Source organism: Bubalus kerabau, chromosome 10, assembly GCF_029407905.1.
Source record: "Bubalus kerabau isolate K-KA32 ecotype Philippines breed swamp buffalo chromosome 10, PCC_UOA_SB_1v2, whole genome shotgun sequence".
NCBI lineage: Eukaryota > Metazoa > Chordata > Mammalia > Artiodactyla > Bovidae > Bubalus > Bubalus kerabau.
In genome coordinates, this window is record NC_073633.1 from 86623198 (window position 1) to 86645834 (window position 22637).

General features: G+C 46.7%; 1 protein-coding gene and 1 non-coding gene across 4 annotated transcripts in view; both read left to right on the forward strand.

Moving 5' to 3' along the window:
* The window catches only part of SMOC1 (SPARC related modular calcium binding 1), a 146944-nt gene that overhangs the window by 53340 nt on the left and 70967 nt on the right, over nucleotides 1-22637 (forward strand). For all 3 annotated transcript variants that reach the window (XM_055538462.1, XM_055538463.1, XM_055538464.1), the window contains exons 2-3: nucleotides 14514-14679; nucleotides 16351-16463. In XM_055538462.1, coding sequence (XP_055394437.1) covers nucleotides 14514-14679; nucleotides 16351-16463 — 279 coding nt within the window. The remainder of the gene's footprint in view (nucleotides 1-14513; nucleotides 14680-16350; nucleotides 16464-22637) is intronic.
* Nucleotides 18039-18148, forward strand: LOC129622160 (U6 spliceosomal RNA). Its single transcript, XR_008699838.1, has one exon. It is a non-coding gene; the product is annotated as a U6 spliceosomal RNA (small nuclear RNA).

Sequence of the window (22637 nt, forward strand, 5' to 3'; positions counted from 1 at the left end):
GGCAAGGAGGGAGGCTTGGCCAAGACCAGAGTCTGTTTTTCAGGTTAAGGGGTTCAGTGCCAAAGTGGGCTTTGGGGCCTCTCCACCACTCAGGAAAACTGGAGGGAGGGCAGTGTGAGGGGTGGGGGCAGGATCCACGCTGGTAGGGAATCACCCGCACAAGTGACCCATTGTTGGGGGGGCTGGAGTGTCTGATCATGACCTCTGTGGGAACCATGGAATTCACTAAACAGAGTGCCATTCCCCTCCTTTAAGGAACATTTTGTGGTGTTAAAGGACTTCCAGCTGACGATGCAGAGCAAATTTACAAGGAGAGGAAAATGAAGACTTCCAGAGTCATTGTTTTAGCAAGTAACTTGGCGAGCAGCTTCCCCCACCCAATGTTCTTAACCCTACACTGTTGAACCAGAGGTGGTGATTGTGCCCTACAAAAGAGTACTTGCTCAGGGCTCTTAGCAAGTGTGTGAGTGTGTGCACACACACGTGTGTGTGTCCGTACAGTGGACATACTCAGGCCTAAGCTCACAAACAGATGACCAGCCCTGTGGGGCCTATCCAACTCCCACCCTGCTGTTCTGGGCTGTGAGTTAGTAGTTTTATTTTAGCCACATAACAAGTTACTGAGGCATTTTGTAGACCAGCTTGGGAGCCTGACAGCTGTATCCAGTATTGCCATTTTGGAAAATGGAGTTTTGAATGTTCAGTTGGTCTTTGCAAATCTCCCTATGTTCTGGTGCTTGTCTGACTTCTGCAGCCTGCTGAGTGGACCTGCACTCCCACTAGCGTCTCTCTTAGAACTGGTATTTCCAAGTCTCTTCTGTCTGTCTATGAGAAAATGGCGTCATATCGACCTTTACTCCCAAATTACAAAGGAAACAAGACCCTCATCTGCTCAAACACCAATTCCTCTCAGTCTGTACTTTGGGGTGCTTCCACAAACTAGTCATAATTTCCCCCTTTGCCTAAAAGGAACCTCACTTCTGGCAGTATGCATCAAGAGAACACCCGAGCCTGGGCCAATGGAACTGTTCCCAGCTGTTGCCAAAGCTGTTGGTTCAGTTGCCAGAGCAAGCCTGGGTTTCAGACAGCTGGGGGGTGGGGGGAAGGACCTGCCTCGCTTCTGTGTCTCTTGGTCACCTAGACCCTGAAATTGCTCTATGTACACCCAGAATCTCTCAAAGTGATCTTGAACCTCCACACCTCCTACTTTCCCCATAATCTCACTCAGCCTCCTGTGAAAACACTTCTATTTTGGGACTTCATCCTTCCAGCCAGAGGGGCTCAATTACTGCCCAGCACCTGGCTGGATCAGGACCAACCCCAGTCTTCTCCCACAATAGTCATTACCCCCAAGCCTGACCAATATCATCCCTCATTCCCCTGGATATAAACAAATGTCACCTATCAGTAAAATGCTGCTAGTGGTGGGGGGAGGGCAGAGGATGGTGGGCAGGGCCAGGATGTGCAGGAGTCGTGTCTGGGCCATGTTGCCACTAGCCAGGATGCTCAGTGTTGTGTGAGATAGTTGCATTCTTAGAAAAACCCACTGAAAACTTGGAGCATGGCCCTAGGCAGAGCCTGTGGGAGCATCCAAGGGTAACCATGTAAGGAGGCACTAGCCTTGGTGGAATAAATTGCTCTTGCCGGGTAGAGAGATAGAGCGAATTTAGCAAACCCTGACTGCCAGACGTGTGTGTCATTGGGACGCAAGGTGGGGTGCCTAGAACAAAACAGGTCCTAAGAACACCTTCACGGTCCTCTGGGCTTTGAATCCCATGTCTGAGTTCTCTCTTGTAAATTGCCATCTCCTGAATGCATCTTGAATACAAGACCAATATGTTGTTCCTTGTTAATACCATCGACTTAACCTTTATTTTTTTTCCAGTGCTAATGGACTGAGAGAACTGAAAAAAAAAAAAAAAATCTGGGTTCTGGAGAGTGTACTGTTTATTTGATTTGGAGAGAGAGGAGTTTTTTATTTATGCTGGTGGCAGACTTTGAGGGATGGGGCATGGGGGATGGGCGGGTGACTTTCTCTATGCCCTCAGTTCCATTGGCTGGGATTTAGTGACTGGGGTGTTGCAAGCAGGAAACAAAAATAAATGCTCTGTGTCTCTGATCAGAAGGCTTGACACCCTGTAGGGCTAACACCTAAACAGATTTTAAGCTAAAGGATTCCACTCATTCAAAGAAATGTTTTCATCCCTACCTGTCCTCTGTGTCTCCTTCCTTGCTGACATGCATGCTTGTGGCACACCCCCTTTCCCTTCCTGCTCCTGCTGCTGCTCCTAAATCGCTTCAGTCGTGTCTGACTCTGTGTGACCCCAGAGACGGCAGCCCACCAGGCTCCCCTGTCCTTGGGATTCTCCAGGCAAGAACACTGGAGTGGGTTGCCATTTCCTTCTCCAATGCATGAAAGTGAAAAGCAAAAGGGAAGTCGCTCAGTCATGTCTGACTCTTAGCGACCCCATAGACTGCAGCCTTCCAGGCTCCTCCATCCATGGGATTTTCCAGGCAAGAGTGCTGGAGTGGGGTGCCATTGCCTTTCCCTTCCTAGCCTTGAGGAAATCCCACAGGGCTGTGATGGAGAGCACAGACCGTCTCCTCTGGGCAGCAGCCCTACAGCTACCTGGTTCTTGGTGCTTTAATCTCATCCAGTTGCCTCACTTGGCCACTTCCTTGGCCCACATATGCCCCCTCTTTTCGGGATTCCTCTTGTTCTTCTGTTCAGCCATAGGAACTTTTGAATCAGTGTTTCCGTTGTCTTTCAGATCCCTGCCAGAGATTTCTAAAGCTCCCGTCTGATCTTCTGATCTTCTCTTTTACTTTCTTCACTGGCTTCCAATTCTTCAAGGAAAAAAAAGATAAATGGACGTTTCAAGACCCTCCATGATCTTACCCCCACCCTAGCCCTAAAGCTTTGTATCCTCTATAAATGGTCATTTCAAAACTGTGTTTTGAATTTTGTGCTTTACTTTTGTGTACCTGTTGCTGTTGCTCAGGGTGCTTTCCTGCTTGGGGAAATCCTTTGCCACCCAGATTCAGCCCCTTTTCTGAGAAATCTACCTGCTTCCTTGTAGTCTGCGTTAGTCTCTTACTTACTCTGTCTGCTCTGCCCCCAACACTCAGCATGGGTGCTCAGTTATTCTTTGCTGAATGAATGCCTCCTTTTCCTTCCTCTCCTGTCTTCTCTCTCTCAGAGTTAGGCATCTCACATCTTGGATTTCCGGGCACCCCATTTTCAAATATTCTCTCCTTTCGTCTGTTTGTGACTCAGGCTTTGCTTCCTGGTTGCTGATTTGGAAAATGTTGTCCCGATGAAGTTAGCTGTACACATGTCCATCTTGGCAACTGGAACAACTTTTGGGGGCAGGGCCTTGGTTCTTGTTTATTTTCATAACCCCCAACACACCTTGCATGATGCTTGGTCATTGAAGGGAGTGGGCAGAAAAATTTCCAGAAACCTCTTTGTGTGCCTGTGGGAGGTTTCATGCTTTTTTTTTTTTTTTTTTTTTTTTTTAAGTTTTGTGCTTTTCTCTCTCTCTCTTTTTTGTTTATTGAGATATGATTTACATCCATACACTTCCTCCTTTTTAGGTGTACACTTTGATTTTTTTAAACAAGTTTATGTAGTTGTATCAGCATCACCATAATCAAGATAGAGCATATCACCACTTCTCCTTTTCTCCCCCTACGTCCAGTTTCCAGCAGTCACAGATCTGATTTCTATTTGTATAGTTTTGCCTTTTCCAGAATGTCACATAAATGGAATCAGACAGTATGTAGCTTTTTGAGTCTGGCTCCGTCACTTAGAAGAAGGCTTCATATTTTAGAAATCTGATGGCCTGGGCCCTAACTCATGCTTGATTTGTGCTCGCCATTCTAATAGGCTGGCATGGGGCATGGCTTGGGGATATGGATGGGGTCTGAGTTAGAAGGTTTACCTTTGCAACCTTATTAGTGCTTCTTTCCACCTAGGGTCTCAGCTGCTTTGTTGAACCCACTGACCACCTCCTCACCCCTCCCCAACAATGGCACCTGGTGTAAGACAGCTTTGTCTCCTGGGTCCTGCTTGATCATCTCCAGAGCTGTGGGGGACAGAGTGGAGGAGGGAAGCTGGGTGGACAGGCCGGGGTGGCCACAGAATTCCTCCCTTGGGGAGGGGGCGGGGCTGGGGTGACGGGGGTCAGGCCTCTCCTGGCTAAAACAACACAAGTGCTTCCAGCTGCCCAACAGCTGGAGGGGGCCGTCTGCTTTCCCTCAGCAGCATGAAAAGCCCTTTAATCGGCATGCTGTTGTCAGGCCCTGCCGGGGAGGTGTGGAGAAGAAGAGCAGACACCGCCACACTGCAGCCCCCACCCGCTTTGACCTCCCTTATCTCCCCTCCTCCATCTCTGGGACTGCTCTGAGGTGCCCTGAGCGAGGCCCTCCTGTGCACCTGTGTAAATGCGGGGGCTGTGAGGTCAGGGAAGGGTGAGAGCGCGGGCAAAAGTGGGGATGTGGATTTTCAGGGCCGATGATGGATTAGATAGTGGGTGGGTGAGGGGTGTCTTCGTGTGACTCGGCTCCTCCTCGTTCCCGAGGACGCGGCCCCTGCCCTGGAGAACAGGGCCGAAACCCGGTTCTGCAGACGGCGAAGCCGGTGGCAGCAGGTGGACAGGGCCAGCTTGGGACAGGGCCGAGCTGCAGCCGGACGTCCTGGAGTGTGCTTCTTGACTTCCTGGCTCCATGAGTGGCCTTTCCCCCTCTTCCAGTAGTAGATTTATCTCCCAGAAACGCTTTTTAGTGCCTGAGTACTAAAACCTTGAGCTGGACTTGGACTTACAAACGTAAGGAGGAAAAAATTCCCTCCCTTAGGAAAGCTCTCTTTGCTTGCAGAGCCAGTCTCCTCTCCTGTCCACCAGAGGGGCTACCGCCAAGAACCCTGCCACTGATACCAGAGCTAACAGCAGAGCTCCCTTTGTCCCACCCACCCCCACTCCTGCCCACCTCCCCAGCCAGCCTCCAGGGCTCAGCCCTCACCATCCTGCCTTGAAGGAGGCCATGTGGTGTCATAGAGAGAATCTGGGCCACTGAGTCAGACTTATAGACTTATTCTGCCACTTACTAGCTTAACTTGGCTGAGCCTCAGTTTCCTCTTCATTCATTCAATCAATAGATATTTATTACACACCCACTTTGGGCAAGGCCCCTGCCAGGCACTGGGGATCCAGCAGGGTGACACCCAGCAGATCATGGTTCCTGCCTGCAGGGAGCAGTGGCTTAGTGGGGAGGAGGGGGCACGAAATGCATAATAAAATAGTTGGTCATTTAATTTCGGTCGTGACACAGGCCACAGTGGACAGTAGAGGGTGTGTGGAGGCTTATCATAGGGTCCTGACCTAACAGAGAAGTCCAATGCCTTGAGGAAACTGCATTTGCACGGAGATTGGAAGGATGAATAGGAGTTTATGAGGTGGAAACACAGTCCAGGGAAAAGGGTCCACACATGCCAAGTCCTGAGGCAGGAAGGAACAGTGTGAAGGGCCAGGGATTTCTACCCAGCTGGGGGGCCTGGCACTGGAAGCCTTGACTGTGCCTGTTACGTACTCATCAGGCACACGGGGAAGGTTCCTTCTCCTTCTCTTCCTTCCAATTTGACATTAGCATATTGGGCTGGGACACTCACCATTATTTACAACGTTGATTCTATGGAAAAAAAGTAAATTCAGGGTGTCAAAAATATGATTTATAAATGAATCTGGCTTTTGTTTTTACTCAAGTACATGCATATTATAGCTGCCAGAAAAACCAGAGTGCTAATCACATTGGCTGTTAAATTGTCAGGGTTTCCTGCCTTAACATACACATTTCAGGCTTAGCAACCTTGGGCATCTCGGATTACTGCCTGTCTTGTGGGTGACGTGAGTTATCTGGGGGGTGGAATGACTTCCAAGTTTTGTGAGGAGGATTCTCAGGCTAACGCCAGTTTCACTGGGAATGAATTCCATGGACACTGTCTCAGCCACTCAGCTGCATTCTTTTCAATGGCTCAGGAAATTTTTTCCTCCTTAATTCAAGGGGAAAGTCCTGTGGTTAATGTATGGCTTCCTTTATATAATAGATATTTCTTTAAAAAAAAAGGAAAAAAACATTTGCAAGTGTTAAGCATTTGGTGGTGGTTTGACAAAGAATATCTCTTTTTACAGTAAGTGATAGAAAAAGGAGCTTTGGGATATCTTTTAGGTAAGGTTTGATATTCCCCCATCCATTTTTCAAACATGTGTTAAACAACTGCATTGGATCAGGCTCTGGCTTAGGCCCTGTGTGTATAGAGAGGAATAAGACACAGTCTTTTCTAGACATGTACATACATAAATGTTAACGGAGTATGTAGAAGGTTTTGATAGATGTGTGAAGACAGTGTAGCAGGAGGTCTGAGGAAGTTAACAGTAGTGTTTAAAACATGAAGGCATTGGTTTCTTAGAGTGGTAACTTCAGTTAGTGTGGAACTGGAACTTGGATGGGGAAAAAAGTTTGGTGACAGAAAGTTAGACATCTAGATAAGAGATTAAGGGTTGAAAGAAGTCAACGTGGATAAAAGAAGAAAGTCTTCTGGAGAGGGAGACCTAACCAGGCCCTCTGCACCTTCAGCCACTCCAACTAGGCACCAGTGTGTGAAGTCACAGTGGGTGTTCCAGCCCCAGCCAAGCTCCCAGCTGAATGAAGCCTGTGCGTTATCTCAGCTGAAACCATGCGGAGCAGAAGAACCATCCAGCTGAGCCCAGCCAACCCATAGAATTGAGAGACATGATGAATAATTTGGAACCACTAAGTCTGGGGATGGTTTGTTTTGTAGCAATCTATAAGTGAAACAAAAAAGTTAAAAGTGAGTAACTGAAGCTGTGTTACAAATGAATTTATTTAAAAAAAACTCAACTTATTTGAGTTTGGCCTCTGATTTTTGAGTCTGATATCATAAAGAGGAGCTTCCCTGGTGGCTCAGCAGTAAATAATTTGCCTACAATGCAGGAGACATGGGTTCAATCCCTGGGTCCAGAAGACCCCATGCAGAAGGAAATGGCAACCCACTCCAGTATTCTTGCCTTGGAAATCGCATGGACAGAGGAGCCTGGTGGGCTACAGTCCATGGGGTGGAAAAAAGTTGGACACAACTTAGCGACTCAACAACAACATCATAAAGGGAATGCTGCTTGCTCTTCCAAATTGTGGATCTCACACTTCCAAACCATTGCTTTGTATAGTATGGTTCCTGCCCCCCTTTCTACACTTGAGAAAACTATAGAAATAGGCATGTTACTAGCAAAATGCCATTTTAGAATTTTAGATGCTGGTGAAATCAGCATGGTACAGGTAGAACAGTGAAACCAACTCCCTATTATAAAGAATCGAACATCTCTTCCCCAATGGAAACGTAGGCTGCCTCTGTTGTTCCCTCTGTTGTCATGGAAACTTGGCAGTCTGGTAAACCCAACACAGTTTGTGGTAGCGGAATGGTCTCCCTGAGCAAAAGCTGTGGCAGGGTTTACATTGTACTCTGCTGGAAACTGAGGGCAAGGATCAGCATGTACACATTTCAGACAGGAGGGACTGTTATCTAACATTGATTTCATTTGCCCACGTCTCTTCTCTGGTGAAGATAGTCCCCATCGGTAGCTTAATTTTCCAGTAGAAAGGATGGATTGTTTAAATATATTTCAAGTGCTTGTCCTACTTTACAAATATGAGCAGAACACGAAAATTCTGCGTGTTTGCTTTGGAACCACTCACTCCCCAAGGAGAGAGGGAGGGAATAGGAGCCATTTGCAAATGAACAATTGTCTTGGCCCCTTTTGTCTGGCTCCCATATTACACAATCATACTTAACATAATTATTTTGTTTTTGTTGTCCTTTGGTGAGGAAGAAGGAAGGGTTGTGAAGATTTTTATGAAAATGCTATTTCTTCCTCAGAGGGAAATGGTTTGCTTCTTTGGGGAGACGGTTTGCCTCTGCTTAACTCCAAAAATTTCCACCGACTCTGGTTGCTCTTGAGCCCACAGCAGACTTCTCTGGCCCGGGAGTTCAGTCCCAGCAGGGTGACTCAGACTCTGAGTTTTGTCTGTGTGCTGGGAGAAATGACCCAGTCATGGGTGGTGCTGGGGACTTCCATCCTGTCCCTCCTGTCTCCTGAAGAAGAGAGGAAAAAATCTGCCTTTGTGACTTTAGGTGGACTGTGTTGAACTGCTGGGATGTTCTGTTGTTGAAACCTATAAATAATAAATTCATGTTTCCATGTCCAGTTTCCAAATGCAGAAATTATCTCAGAATCTGCTTCTTGGTCTAATCTGTTGTACCTTGGCTCAACTAGGAGAAACTCTAGCGAGGGTGAGCCATCACGCCCCCATCCCCTATCCCTTGCAATAGCTGTGCTCTTGAATCTGGCAACCACTAGCCACATATAGCTATTCAAAGTTAACTAAAATTAAATGCAACCAAAGATTTAGTTCCTCGGTTGCATTAGCTATGTTTTAATGCTTCATAGCCACACGTGGCTTGTGGCTTCCATAAACTAGATGGCACAGATATAAAGCGTGTCTATCATTGCAGAAAGTTTTACTGGGCTCTGTGGCTTTGTGGCATTGCAGAGTCCCAAGGATGAAATCTTCTCTTCCTCCAGTGGTTTCCTATTCCCTTGTTAACATGGTCAACGTCAGGTTGCTTGTTCTCGATACCCTAGAGTGCAAGCTCATTGAGAACAGGCCTATGCTGGTTGTGTTCTGTTTTCCATACCTTGCAGTGCAGGGCGCATCATAGAGCTTGGTTGTTAAGCATAGAAATAGATCAGTGGATGACCGAACAAACAGTGTCCTAGGGCCCCTGGAGGTTTGGGTGATTCTATTAGGGCCTGGTCATTTTACTGTTCCAAGATACGGAAGCAACTTGTGTCCATCAATGGGTGAATGGACAAAGAAGATGATACACACACACACACACACACACACACACACACACAATGGACTACTACTCAACCATAAAAAAGAATGAAATGTTGCCACTTGCAACAATGTGGCATGGACCTGGAGGGTATCATGTTCAGTGAAATAAGTCAGATAGAGAAAGACAAATTATTGTATGACATCACTTGTATAATAAAAAAGAAACAGGCTTACAGATACAGAGAACAAACTAGTGGTTACCAGTGGGGAGAGAGGAGAGAAGAGGGGTGAGATAGAGGTAAAAGGTTAAGAGGTTAAAAACAACTATGTATAAATTAAATGAACTAAAAGTGTATATTATACAGCACAGAGAATACAATGTTTTATGAAACTATAAATGGAGTATAATCTTTAAAAATTGCGTATCACTGCATTTTCTACCAGAAACTTATTCAGTATTGTAAATCAACTATCAGTTCAGTTCAGTTGCTCAGTTGTGTCTGACTCTTTGTGACCCCATGGACTGCAGCATGCCAGGCCTCCCTGTCCATCTCCAACTCCCAGAGTTTACTCAAACTCATGTCCATTGAGTTGGTGATGCCATCCAACCATCTCATCCTCTGTCATCCCCTTCTCCTCCTGCCTTCAATCTTTCACAGCATCAGGGTTTTTTCACATGAGTCAGCTCTTTGCATCAGGTGGCCAAAGTATTGGAGTTTCAGCTTCAACATCAACTATACCTGAATAATAATAATAATAATGAAAGCTCCATTTTATAAAACTCATCTTTTTTGGGGAAAGCAATCACAAACACCCACAGTTCCTAAAACAGATAAAGATGAGACACCACAGATGATTGGAGACGGTCTTTAGCAATGGTCCTGGGCTGTTCTGTTACTTTTTCACTTGGCCTTGGGGGCCAGTCATTTCTGGATGGACCCTTTCGGGAGCTCTTCTGAAGCCAGGAAGGATCTCAGGGAGAGGGGAGAGCAGGTGGAGCTTATTCTGAAGCTGACTTTAACCTGTCCGTCTCTAGGCAGCGCTCTCCGAGTTATGAAGCAGGTCTCTGGCACAGCTGCCGTGGCATCTCTGTTGGCCCAAAGCAAACCATTTCCAAACCAAATTTATGGCCCATAGTTCACCACCACGGGGATGCCCGTATCTTCCCTCTCCTGTGAGCTACAGAGGAGACAGCAAGGCAATGCTCAATCCCTCTTCTTTGAAGGTGAAGAGAGCCATATGAGGAGCTATTTACAGTAGGTTTAAAGTGCCTGGAGGGCAGGGCTGTCCTAACTGAGTCTTCAGCAGCTGATGTCTTACATGCAGTAAGCTCTTGGGTAAAAGAGTTTTTGACTTGGAAATCCAGTTTATTTGTTTAGTTTTCCGTGATAGTTAATTATAAGATATTGAAATTAGTTCCCTGGGCTATACATTCGGGCCTTGTTGATCTGTTTTATATATAGCAGTTTGTATCTGCTAATCTGAAACCGAATCCAGTTTTTCAATTGGGTTAGTTTCTGTTTGCAGTGTTTCTCTATAATATTGCCAGGCAGTGTGGTGTAGTGGTTAGAAGTTGTGGCTCTGGAGCCAGGCCCTGGGTGTCAAGTTCAGCACTGACCCTGCCTCTTAGGACTACTGTGGAGGTTACATTGGTTAACATATCATAAGTGACATAATATTATCAGCTCTTATCACTCTTCAGACAAGGTCTGGCTACCAAATTCCTCTGTGACCAAGGATGAGTTTCTTGACTTCCCCAGGCGTTGGAAGATACTGATATTTCTATCCTTGTGTGATTGTGAGAGCCAGCCGTTCCCTAGCTCCTGCAGATTGACATGCAAAGTTGCTAACAAACAGGTCTCCCTTCCTGTGAAGTAACCCCGACTCCCATGGACCAGGAGAGAGCGGTGGGACAGCAGTGTCTTGACCTGCTCTGGGACAGTTTTGAGGCCACTGGCCGGCCTGCAAGCCAGGGTGTGAGAGCACTGATCTCTGGCCGGCGCCGACTGCCCACCAGGCAGGATGACGGAGCCAGGTGGCTGCTTTTCCAGGCTGCACACAGATTAGGAATGGGTCTGAGGGAGGGAGAGAGACTTCGAGGCCAGCTCTGCTGGTTGCAGCCCCCTGGGTCCTGTGCCCACCCAGGTGCGCATGACCAGGGCTTCTAAGCCTGAATCAGTCAGCTGGACCTTGGGTCCCAAGTTTTCCCTGGTGCCCAGTTGGTCCAAGGCTGGGAAGGCAGGAGTGGCAGAGGGGCCTGGGGTGGGGATGGTGAGAGAAGAGACCCACCTCTCAGCCTCAGAGATAACTTAGGTTCTGAAGTGGAGCTAGGGCAGGAGGCTGTGGCCCACCTCGACCCACCATGTTTTGAGGGAGGGAGGGGAAAGCTCAGAGAGGAGGGCCTGGGGGCAGGGTAGGGGAGTGGCCCAGGGACCCCCCACCCCCACCCCACCCCCGCTCCCCACCAGGGATGGCAGGAGCCTGGGAGACCAGGCCTGTCATAATGTTGTGTGGGAAAGACCGCTGCAGGGATGCGTTTGCCCCCAAATAATCAAGCGCCCCAGCATGGCGCTGGATGCCAGAGATGTGTTCACAGGCTGAAAGAGACAGTCTCCTTGTCTTCTTGGTGCTCAGAGTGGGGGATTCCATTGCTAATCAAATCCCACAAATCAGTTTGTCCTCAAACTGTGGTAAGAGCCCTGAAGGAAAAGTGAGGTGTGAGAGGTTCTTATAGGGTGACCCGTCCTCACCTGTGAGAGTCAGGGAGAGCCTCCCAGATGAGCCCAAATCTGAGCAGCAGTGGGAGGAAAGGGAGAAGGAACAGTGTGTCTAAAGGCCTGAGGCAGGGGTGGGGGGGCGTACTTGCCTGGTGGTCCAGGGGTAAGCCTCTGGGCTCCCAATGCAGGGTACCAGGGTTCGATCCCTGGTCGGGGAACTAGATCCTGCATGCAGTAACTAAGACTTGGCACAGCCGAATAAAGAAAGGAAGAAAGAAAAGAAAATATTACGTAAAAATAAAGGCCTAGGGGTAAGAGCCAATGGGACCTGGAAGGCAGGCCAGGGTGCCCCACTAAGCAGTGAGCAGAGTGAGGTCAGAGTAGGAACAGCTGAGGCCAGAGAAGGGTCAGACTTGCCAGGGCAGGAGACCCTGTGAAGGTCCCCAGGGACAGAGGGGCACCACCCAAGGGTTTTGAAGTGTGGACGACACTGCCTGCCCCTCTCTCCATCTGCTCATCCCTCCTCTGTGGCAGCCTGGGGGCGTGGCTGCCTCGGGAGATGACTATATACGACAGATTTTTTACCTGGGGACGTGCTTAGTCGCTCAGTCATGTCCAACTCTTCGCAACCTGTTGGTCTATAGTCTGCCATGGTCCTCTGTCCATGAGATTTTTCAGGCAATAATACTGGCATGGGTTGCCATTTCCTCCTCCAGGGGATCTTCCCAACCCAGGGATTGAACCTGAATTTCCTGTGTCTCCTGCATTGCAGGTGGATTCTTTACCCACTGGGCCATCACATGTTACCTGGGGACACTAAGACACTATCAGGACATTCCCTTTGAGCTTTGGACAGGACTCAGGCTGGACATGTGAGTGTGGCTGTCCAGAGCATCTGAAGAGAGGCTGCATCGTGCTGTCTATCCTGATAAGCCTGTGTGTGCAGGGTGGTCTCAGTTCAGCTGCTGCTTCCCTGTGCCGAGCAGCCAGCATCCAAGCGTGTGGTCAGGAGAGTGGGAGGGACTGGGTTTACAGCTGGGAGGCGATGTGTGTTCACTGACAGGCTTGGACTCTCTTTGGATTTGGCCAGTATGGGCCTTGTGCTCCTTTGAAGGGAGGGGTACTGCCTCTGGATCTCCCTTGGATGTTCTGGAAAAAGATCAACAAGTTCTCATCTATTTGCTTCACACGAAGGGCCTGCAGATAGAAATAGGGGGTGTAGTCATACCTTTTCCAAACCTCTATGAGCGTGGTGCGATTATCCAGTCAAATCTAACATCACTGATGGCCAGAGGTGTGTGCACCACATTGCCATGTGCCACGATGGGCTTTTCATTCTCTCAGTTCACCCTGACGAAGAGCCTTCAGTGTGTCCGGAGCTGTGCTATAGAGGGATGAATGAAAGTGGATCCAGCTCTCAAGGCCCATGCAGTCTAATCATGGGTTCTTCAACAGAAGCTCATGGGTTGTAGAATCCAGTTATTATTTTCCAACTGTATCCTACAGTTGTGAACAGGGGTTCACTGAGAAGGGGGTCCATGGTCAAATAAGTTTGAGAGATACAGCATCATATATGCTCTTGATCTGGTTAGCTATTGCTCTTTTTCAAACTACTCAAACCTTAATGGCTTGCTGCATACCTGAAACATTATATATCAACTGTACTTCAATAAAAAGAATTTTAATTTAATGACATAACTTATCATTATCTCTCACAGTTCTGGTGAGTCGACTGGGCTCAGCTGGGCGGGTCTTGCTTGGGCAGGGGTCTCTCAAGCAGTTGCTCCTTTTCATCTCTGTTAGTTACAATGAAGTGACTACTGAAGTTAGACTCATTTGAAGGCTTCTTCACTCACATGTCTCTGTGCCTGTGTTTGTTGGGCATTTCTCTCTCCACTCGGTTTTGCCCCGTGCTAGCTTGGGCTTCCTCCTAGCATGGTGGTCTCAGTGTTGGGCTTCTTACATGGTGGCTGATTTCCCCCAGGCTGAGTGTTTCAAGAGACCTCGGAGGAGGCTGCAAAGCTTCACATGACTTTGTCCAGAAGTCTCACAACATCACTGCCACAGCATGTTATTGGTTAAGCAAGTTATTGAGGCCAGTCCAGGTTCAAGGGAAGACTCCACACTCAACAGGAAGAGTAGCAAATACTTTACAGCTATCTATCTTTAATTTACTGTACCTCTGGGAGATTAATAACACATAAGAATGTACCAAAGGTGTCTGGGAAGTCCTGCCGTAAATAAAACTTTAACTCAGCATTTCACAATCTGATGATGACGTTCATGTTAAATTAGGAAATTCCCTTCTCATAGAAAATTACTTAACCTGTATTCTGGCAGAGAGCAGTAGGCAGAAATGGAAGGGTGATAGATTTGGGGGCTCAGTAATACTTTCTAGACAATAAAACTTTCCAAAGATAGAGAGTAGAGATTCCTGGTGCATTCCTGGTTTGGGGAGGTACCCAAATAGGGCCAAGTGCAGAGACCATCAGTGTGGACCAGAGGCTGAAGTTCCCAGTGGTGAAAGCTTGGGCTTGACCTCTGACCAGTCTAGGTTCAGACTCACCACTTAGAACTGTGTGAAACTGGGCAAGTTACTTCTCTCTAGGGCTTCAGTTTCCTTATCTAAAAAATAGGTAGTTCCTATTTCATAGGGTTAATGAGGTCCTGCATGTGAGTTACTGAGTCCAGGATGCCATCCTTGGTTAGAGTTTGTGGTCGCTTGGTTTCCTACCACTGCTAGGGTTTAATAACTTTGGAATTATTCTGGACTTGCGTCCCAAAGGCAAATTAATATTGTTAATTGTGAACTCATCTTTCCTGTTCTTGCAAAAGTCAGCCCTGTACCATTTCACCTTTTTTTTTTTTTTTCCAACCCAGTTTCTCATAAGTGACCGTGACCCTCAGTGCAACCTCCACTGCTCCAGGACTCAACCCAAACCTGTGTGCGCCTCCGATGGCAGGTCCTACGAGTCCATGTGTGAGTACCAGCGAGCTAAGTGCCGAGACCCAACCCTGGCTGTGGCGCATCGAGGCAGATGCAAAGGTGAGCGTGCACGCACCCCTCGGAGGAGAGACAGGCCTGTGCACCATGCTCCTTGCGTGGGGCGCTCCCGAGGAGGGAGCTCAGAATGAGTCTGTTCATTTGGCAGCCTCTCCCCTACCCTTTCCACCAGGGAATATGGAAAGGAGGACTGGCCCACTGAAAGATAAGTACTTTTCTGGCTTTCAAACACTGCCACCAGAGCTTAGAGAGATGCTGCTATTTGGCTATTGCTTTTAATTTTTGTAATTCTTTTTTTTTTTTTTTTTTTTTTTTTGTAGAGAGGCTTAAAATGGCAAAGCATGATGGCTGGCTCTTGACTAGGGATTCCACATTGACAGTCAACAAATGTGTTTTGTTTGTTCTGCTCACACATTTGAACATATTAAAAACGTTTGAGACAACATTTAAAAATTGGGAAATTCAACCTAAAAATCTGGATGTTTGTATTTCCCATAAAAAATTGGAAAGTGTGGTGATATGAGGTCTGTGTTCCCTCCCTCAAGGCAAACGTGCAGCTGCTGCTGAGGAGTGGCTACCTCCTTTAAAAGGGAGCCTGTTCTCCAGCTCGCCACAGTCCGCAGCATGCCCTGTGGTGCCACCACGCTGAGTGCCACGCTTAATACACCCAGCCCCTTCTCTAATTTGTATCGCTTTCCTACGCCCTCTTGGTATTTGAGTTTGTGACCCGTGGACTGATCAGAGCTATTACAGAAATTGTGGGAGGCGAAGTGGCACCCCACTCCAGTACTGTTGCCTGGAAAATCCCATGGACGGAGGAGCCTGGTGGGCTGCAGTCCATGGGATCGCTAAGGATCGGACACGACTGAGCGACTTCACTTTCAATTTTCACTTTCATACATTGGAGAAGGAAATGGCAGCCCACTCCAGTGTTCTTGCCTGGAGAATCCCAGGGACGGCGGAGCCTGGTGGGCTGCCGTCTATGGGGTCACACAGAGTCGGACACAACTGAAGCAACTTAGCAGCAGCAGCAGCAAGCCGGCTGCCATAGGGCCTCTGATTTCCCAAAGAAAGTGCTTGCTGGGGACTTCTCTGATGGTTCAGTGGCTAAGACTCTGTGTTCCAGTACAGTGGGCCTGGGTTCAATCCCTGGTCAGGGAACTAGATCCCACATGCCACAGCTAAGACCTGGCATGGTCACATAAATAAATAAACAAATAAATAGTGAAAAAAAAAAAAATCCATGGTGGTGCCAGAAAAAAAAAAAGAAAAGAGCTTGCAGGTTTTGAATTGCAAGACATCTTTGAGACTCCTTGGGCTTGCATGCTTTTAAAGTCAGTGAAAAATAGTAGAACATTTTTTCCCGTAGGAGGGATTAGGGATATTTGGGAGAAAAGGAATAAACAGAACTGGGTATAAATATGACCCCCCTGACTTTTTCTAAGAATACCTTTAAGAGGCAGGTGAGGCTGTGGGGCATTCGCTAGTCCCTGCCCTCGTGTTCCTGGAACAGCCACTTTTATACGTCTGTGTGCCTGTGTGTCTGTGTTTGTGTGGCGTGGTTTCTGCCTGTGTGTGTGGTGTGTGTGTGTGATGTGTGGCGGTGTGTGGGCCCCCACAACACAGTGCTTTTCTCTCAGCGTTTCTACAGCTGGAGTCTGTGGCTCCTGTGTGGGGTCCAAGTAACTCTGATGTGCATACCTCCCTCTTTAGACGCTGGCCAGAGCAAGTGTCGCCTGGAGCGGGCTCAGGCCCTGGAGCAAGCCAAGAAGCCCCAGGAGGCGGTGTTTGTCCCGGAGTGCACCGAGGATGGCTCCTTTACCCAGGTAGGCCTTGGCTACTCTCTCAGGCCCGGGTCCTGGGGGCCGGGGAGCAGGAGGGCCCCAAGAGCCTTGCTTCCTGGAAACAGACGAGGGCTCTGTGACACCCCCGTGCCTGTGTCCCCTCCTGGGCCCCCCGCCACTCGGTGCCAGCGCTGGCAGTGGGTCCTGAAAGGCTTGTGCGAGTTCGAGCCAGGAAACTGGCACTGCTTTGTCCCCGTCCTCCCGCTGCCCGTCTTCATTGTTCTCTTCTGTCAAATGTAGGCTGGTTATTTTTTCTTATCCTCGTGGGTTTCCATGGGCAGCCTCTGTATTCCCTTCACTGTTCATTGCTACCCCTTCTGCACACCTCTTCATCCTGTCCCAAGCTTCAACTGAAGCCGTGTTCCTTTTGAATGTAAAGTGTCTGTGGTTTGTGGAGTGTGTGTATGTGTGTGTGATGTATGAGTGTTGCGTGGTGTATGTGTGCCTGTGGGTGGGTGTTTGTGTGTGTTGTGTGGTTCTTGTGTGCATGTGTGTCTCTGTGGGTGTTGTGTGGTTTCTGGTATGTGTGTGGGTGGGTGGTATATGTGCGTGATGTATTATATCTGTGTGCATGTGTGTTTGTGTTTGTGTGGTGTGGTTTCTGCCTGCGTGTGTGTATGCCTGGGTGTGGTGGTGTATGTGTGTGATGTGTGGTGTGTGGTATCTGCATGTGTGTCTGTGCATGTATTGTGTGGTTTCTGTGTGTGTGTGTGTGTTATATGTATGTGCTGCGTGGTATATGGTATCGACATGCACATGTGCATGTGTGGTGTCTGTGCTAGCATGCGTGTGCACTCATGTATGCGTGCGCTCACATTCTAAAATCTCCTTTCAGGCAGTCTTCCCTCTGATCCAGTGTGATCTTCTGGCTGGAGGTTGGGTAAAAGTAATGCCGGCTATGTTGAAGTTGGCACAGATTGGAACGCAGGCAGCGTGGGACAACGGGGTGGTAGAGCTTTCAGGCTGGAGCTGGGGACAGTCTAGCGGGGCTGAGACAGCTGGGTGAGAGTGGGGAGGGTCACTGGACAGGGAGGGTCAGCCACTGGATTGGGGTAGGGTGACTCCCACTGGAATGTAGTGTCATTTGGGGACCTCTGCCACGTGAGGGCTGGAGGCGGGCGCCTTGGGAGTTTCAAAGTTTCCCAGTAATCGTCCCAGAATTTTCAAGGGGGTGGGGGAGGAGGGAAAGGATGGGTCTGGCCTTTGGTCTGCTGGGTTTCAGGTTTCACTGGGGGCTGGGCCCAGGGGACTGCTGATTTCAGGCTGAGTGCTGGTGGAGGTGGTGGGGTAGGGATGGGGCCTTGTATTTTTTAAAGTTTCCAGTGTTCAGCCAAGATTGATAGCCACAGAGTTAAACTGACCTTGGCTGCCCGCCCTGTGAGAGGTGCTTTTATTCATCTTCTCACTGAAGTCTCACCACGAGCCTTACAGAAGATGTGGGAGGCAGAGTGGTCCAGGAACTGGAAGCCACACTCAGATGTCTCAAGCACCCAAGCTCCCTCGGAGCCCTCCACACTCTGCTGTTTTCCGAGCTGGCAGCTTAAAAGGATGCTGTCTGCGCTCGCTTTGGTGACACATGTACTAAAATCGGAACAATACAGAGAAGATTAGCACGGCCCCTGCGTGCAAAGCATGCCCTGTTTTATCTTGATTTTGCTATGCTATGCTATGCTAAGTCGCTTCAGTACCCCCTCTCAAAATTCTCCCAGAAATGTAGCTCTTTACTCTGTAGCTATCATAGTAAATAAACACATGGTGCAAAATTTTAGACGAATTTATAAAAATATTTAAACTCATATCTCTATAAAGCAACGGCACCCCACTTCAGTGCTCTTGCCTGGAATATCCCATGGACGGAGGAGCCTGGTGGGCTGCAGTCCATGGGGTCACTAAGAGTCGGACACGACTGAGCGACTTCACTTTCACTCTTCACTTTCATGCATTGGAGAAGGAAATGGCAACCCACTCCACTGTTCTTGCCTTGAGAATCCCAGGGATGGGGGAGCCTGATGGGCTGCAGTCCATGGGGGTCGCACAGAGTCGGACACGACAAGCAACTTAGCAGCAGCAGCAGCATAAAACAAATGCATAGTAAAATTCCATTCTTAGAGTTTAGTCAAGTTCTCTCCTTTAATTTGAATATTATACTGGTTGGTTTCTTTTTGATAGAAACAAAAATGCCTATTGAAAAAAAAGTAAAGGAGGCTTTGAGGTGTGGACTAGAGAAAGGCAGTCTAGTGCTGTGGCTAGCGCACCATTCCTAGAGCCAGATCGCCTGGGCGTGAATCCACCCACCCCCTCAGGCACGTCATTTAATTTCTCTAGGTCGTAATTTCCTTAAGTGTGGAATAGAGATTATTATCTCTATTGTTATTTTATATAGTAATTATCATTATTATGGGCTTCCCTGGTGGCTCAGTGGTAGGAATCCATTTGCAATGTAGGAGACGTGGGTTTGATCCCTGGGTCAGGAAGATCCCTTGGAGAAGGAAATGGCAACCCACTCCAGTATTCTTGCCTGGCAAGTCCCATGAACAAAGGAGCCTGGTGGGCTACAGTCCATGGGGTCACAAAAAGTCAGACATGGTTTAGCAACTAAACAACAGCAAATTATTATATTATACATTTTATATGTTACTATTATTATTACTATTGAGTATTACTGTAGTTTACCTCATGAGGTAGTGATAAGGATTAAATGAGTCAACACATGTGAAATGCTTGGAACACATAAATTCTGTATAAATATCTGCCATTATCAACATTAGCCCCATCTCTACTCTGGTTCTGTTACTCAGATCTTCTCAAGATGTTACAGACGATGTCACCCAAGAAAAAGAAAATCTTCTGTTGAACCTTTCCTCCATGGGTTCTTTATTTATCATTTATTCTAGTGAAAAGAATCCAGGTGATCTTTGTGCTGAAAATTCACGTGTGTGGGAGAATATTAAACCTCTTGCAGCTGCATTTGGGGCTGAGACAGGGGTCAAGGTAATAGGGAGGAGGCGGAATCCTTTTTTCCCCCTTTCTAGGCTTCTGTAATCCTGAGTGTGTTGCTTACGAGAACGGTTGACCCCTGCCCTCCTGGTTCTGAAGTGTTTGCTGCCTCGTGACAGACAGCCGCTGGCCAGCTTTTGTTTGAGGGAGGCCAGGCTGGACCAGGTGGTGTTTGCTGGGGAGGGGAACTTCCAGATTAGTCTGGGCAGAATTGCTAAGTGAGGGGGCCCCTGAAGTTCAGCAGAGGTTGGATAGACAGTCAAGAGCCCCTCATTTGTTTGACACGCTAAGCGTTGCCATGTGTCTACGGGCTGGAGGCTGGCTCACCCCGGTGGGCAGCCAGGCAGCCAGACAGCCGGTCCGACCCCATCACAGTGATTGAAATGGATGTGCTTTTTCCCTTGATCAAAGACGCTGCAATAACTTCACAAAATGAGGCTGTCTCTTTGAGTGTGCTTCAATTGCATTGACAGGCTGCCAAAAGGCTATGAGAAAAAAAAATGTTTTTCTGCCTGCCCCAACCTCCACTATCACTGACCTGGACTTTTTTTGGTTTTGTTTTCTTTAAGACCAAAACCAGAGACCAGGTCCATTATTTCAACGTTGCTTAGACTATTGACATGCATGCATCCTGGTGTTAATAACATATTTTTGTCCTGTGAATTATTATACAGTAATGTGCTCTTGAAGTTTATGGAGGGGACCCTCATGGGACTGGGCTTGTCTGGCATGGGACACAACTTGGGACCACATGACTAGGTTGGCTTTAATGGGGTTCATATGGGATGCAGTGGTCTCTGTTCTCTAATTTGTTTTCCCTTGACCTCTTCTCTTGCTACCCTGCACCCAAACTCAAACAGCAGAGTGGTAAACACTAGAACATCAGGTTTTTAAAAACCTTGATATCTAGACCACATCTCAGGTCATTAAATCAAATTCCGGGTGAGGGACCCAGACATTATGATTATTTCAAGCTCTCCAGATGATACCAGTGTTTGGTCCAGGTTGTGAATGACCTGCTGTTATAAGGGCTTCATCACTCTTGTTCTTGGTTGCATCACTGGAATATAGAGTTAAGGCTTTTTGATGACCTGCTGTGTGAGGATGGGAGCTATTGATTTTGTCCTTTGCTGTGGTCCTGTCTGCTTTCTCTTCTGGGTAATCAGGAATGTTAACTCCTGACATCTGTTCTCCGAGTCCTCTGCCAAGCTGTTGTCTGCTGCCCAATATGATGAACTGAAATCACAGCCATAGAGGAATGGTATTGGATCACCACACTAGGATGTTGGCTTGTCAAGCTTGTGCATCACTGAATAATTGTAATGGCAATTCTTTATTGAGTGCTGTTTGCCGCCAGGCATTGATTTTTACACTCATTAATCTTTACTAGAACCTTTTGAGGTGGTTATTAATACCCTTATTTATACCAGAAAACTGAATTTCAGTGGGGTTAAATAACAAGTTCAAGGTCACTAAGGATTTGTACCCAGGTCTACCTAATTTCAAGGCCTATGCCCTTAACTTTTTTATGCTACCAAAGTGTCCTTGATGTATATGTAATTAATTTGCATTGCCATTGTTATTCCAGAAGTCCCCTCTCTGATGCTGTTGGCCAATCAATCAAACAGACATAAAAAAAATCCCTTTGCTTATGGAAATTTTTAAATATACAGAAAAGTTGCTAGAGTTCTCTGGTTGTCTAGTGGTTAAGACTCCAGACTTCCACTGCAGGGGGCATGGGTTTGATTCCTCATCAGGGGACTAAGATTCTGCAACCTATAGGACACGTGCCTCCCACCTGCCTCTGTAAAAATACGTGTGTGTGTGTGTGTGTGTGTATATACACAAAGAAGTAGAAATAATAGTATAATGAACCCCATGTACCCATCACCCAGCTTCAACAATGATTAACATCTGGCTGATTCTGTTTCATCTTTACCCTATTTTCATCTCCTATGCCAAACTGGATTGCTTCAAAGCAGATCCCAGACACAATATTTTTTCATCTCAGACATTTGGAGCTCTGCTCTGTTCTGGGTTATGAGCTGGTTGCTCTGGGGCATTCAAGAAATGCCATGGCCTGCGCTTTCAAGGAGCTTACATGCAGAAAAGATATGAAAACATACCAAGAAGTAGCTAGTATATAAGACCCTACATGTACAATTGGGTATATTTCAAATGCCCAGTTATAAGTCAGTAATTTGGAATTCTGAGTAATTTTATTATTGAGAAAATATGCAAAATTAAAAATTTATGAACATAAAAATTAAACATTTCTGAACATCAAAATTAAACATTTCTGAACGTTAAAGTGCCTTAAACAAAGCAAAAGGCAAATGATGTATATTAGCCTTAATGAAAAAGGCTAATATTAGATTTAAAAAACTCTTAAAAACCAGGAAGAAAAAGATCTTAGTAGAAAAGTGGGCAAGAGATATCAATAAGCAGATTATACAATAATAACAAATAGCCAATAAATGACTATGAATGATATTTTCCTTAGTAATTAAAGAAATATAAATACTAATGATGTGGCATTTTGCTTACCAAATTGTTAAAACTTGGAAAAGAGTAATATTCAGGCCTGGGTGAAGGGAAAGGATTATGCCCCACATCATACTTGAAAAAGTAAATTGGCACTGACATTTTATGAGAGAATTTTGCAATATGAGTCAAAAGTCCTTAATTGTGTCCAAATCTTGAGCTTGACGTTTCACTTCTAGGAATTTATTCTAAAAAAAATAATTAAAAATATATGCAAATATTTAGCCACAAGGATTTCCATCTAAGCTCTGCTTATAGTTGCAAAAATTAGGAAACAATCTAATCTAAACATCCAAAATAGAGAAGTGCTTAAACAAATTATGACATCGCCATACTGTGCAGCTAGTAGAATGATATGTTATAGACGCTCATTTCACACAGTATGTGTGTGTATGTGTTATGTATATATACACACATATATATAAGAGACATATATATATATGAGACAATCAAATATTCAAAAGAAAAAATATTTTCATTTTCTTCTAAATCGAAAAGCTGCACACACTTTGTAAAAAAAAAAAAATTCTGAGAGTGCAGAAGTACATAGGTATAAAGGTAAAGTCAGTGAATTCATCTCTTTGAAGTAGCAGCTGTTAAGTCTATAGCCCACTA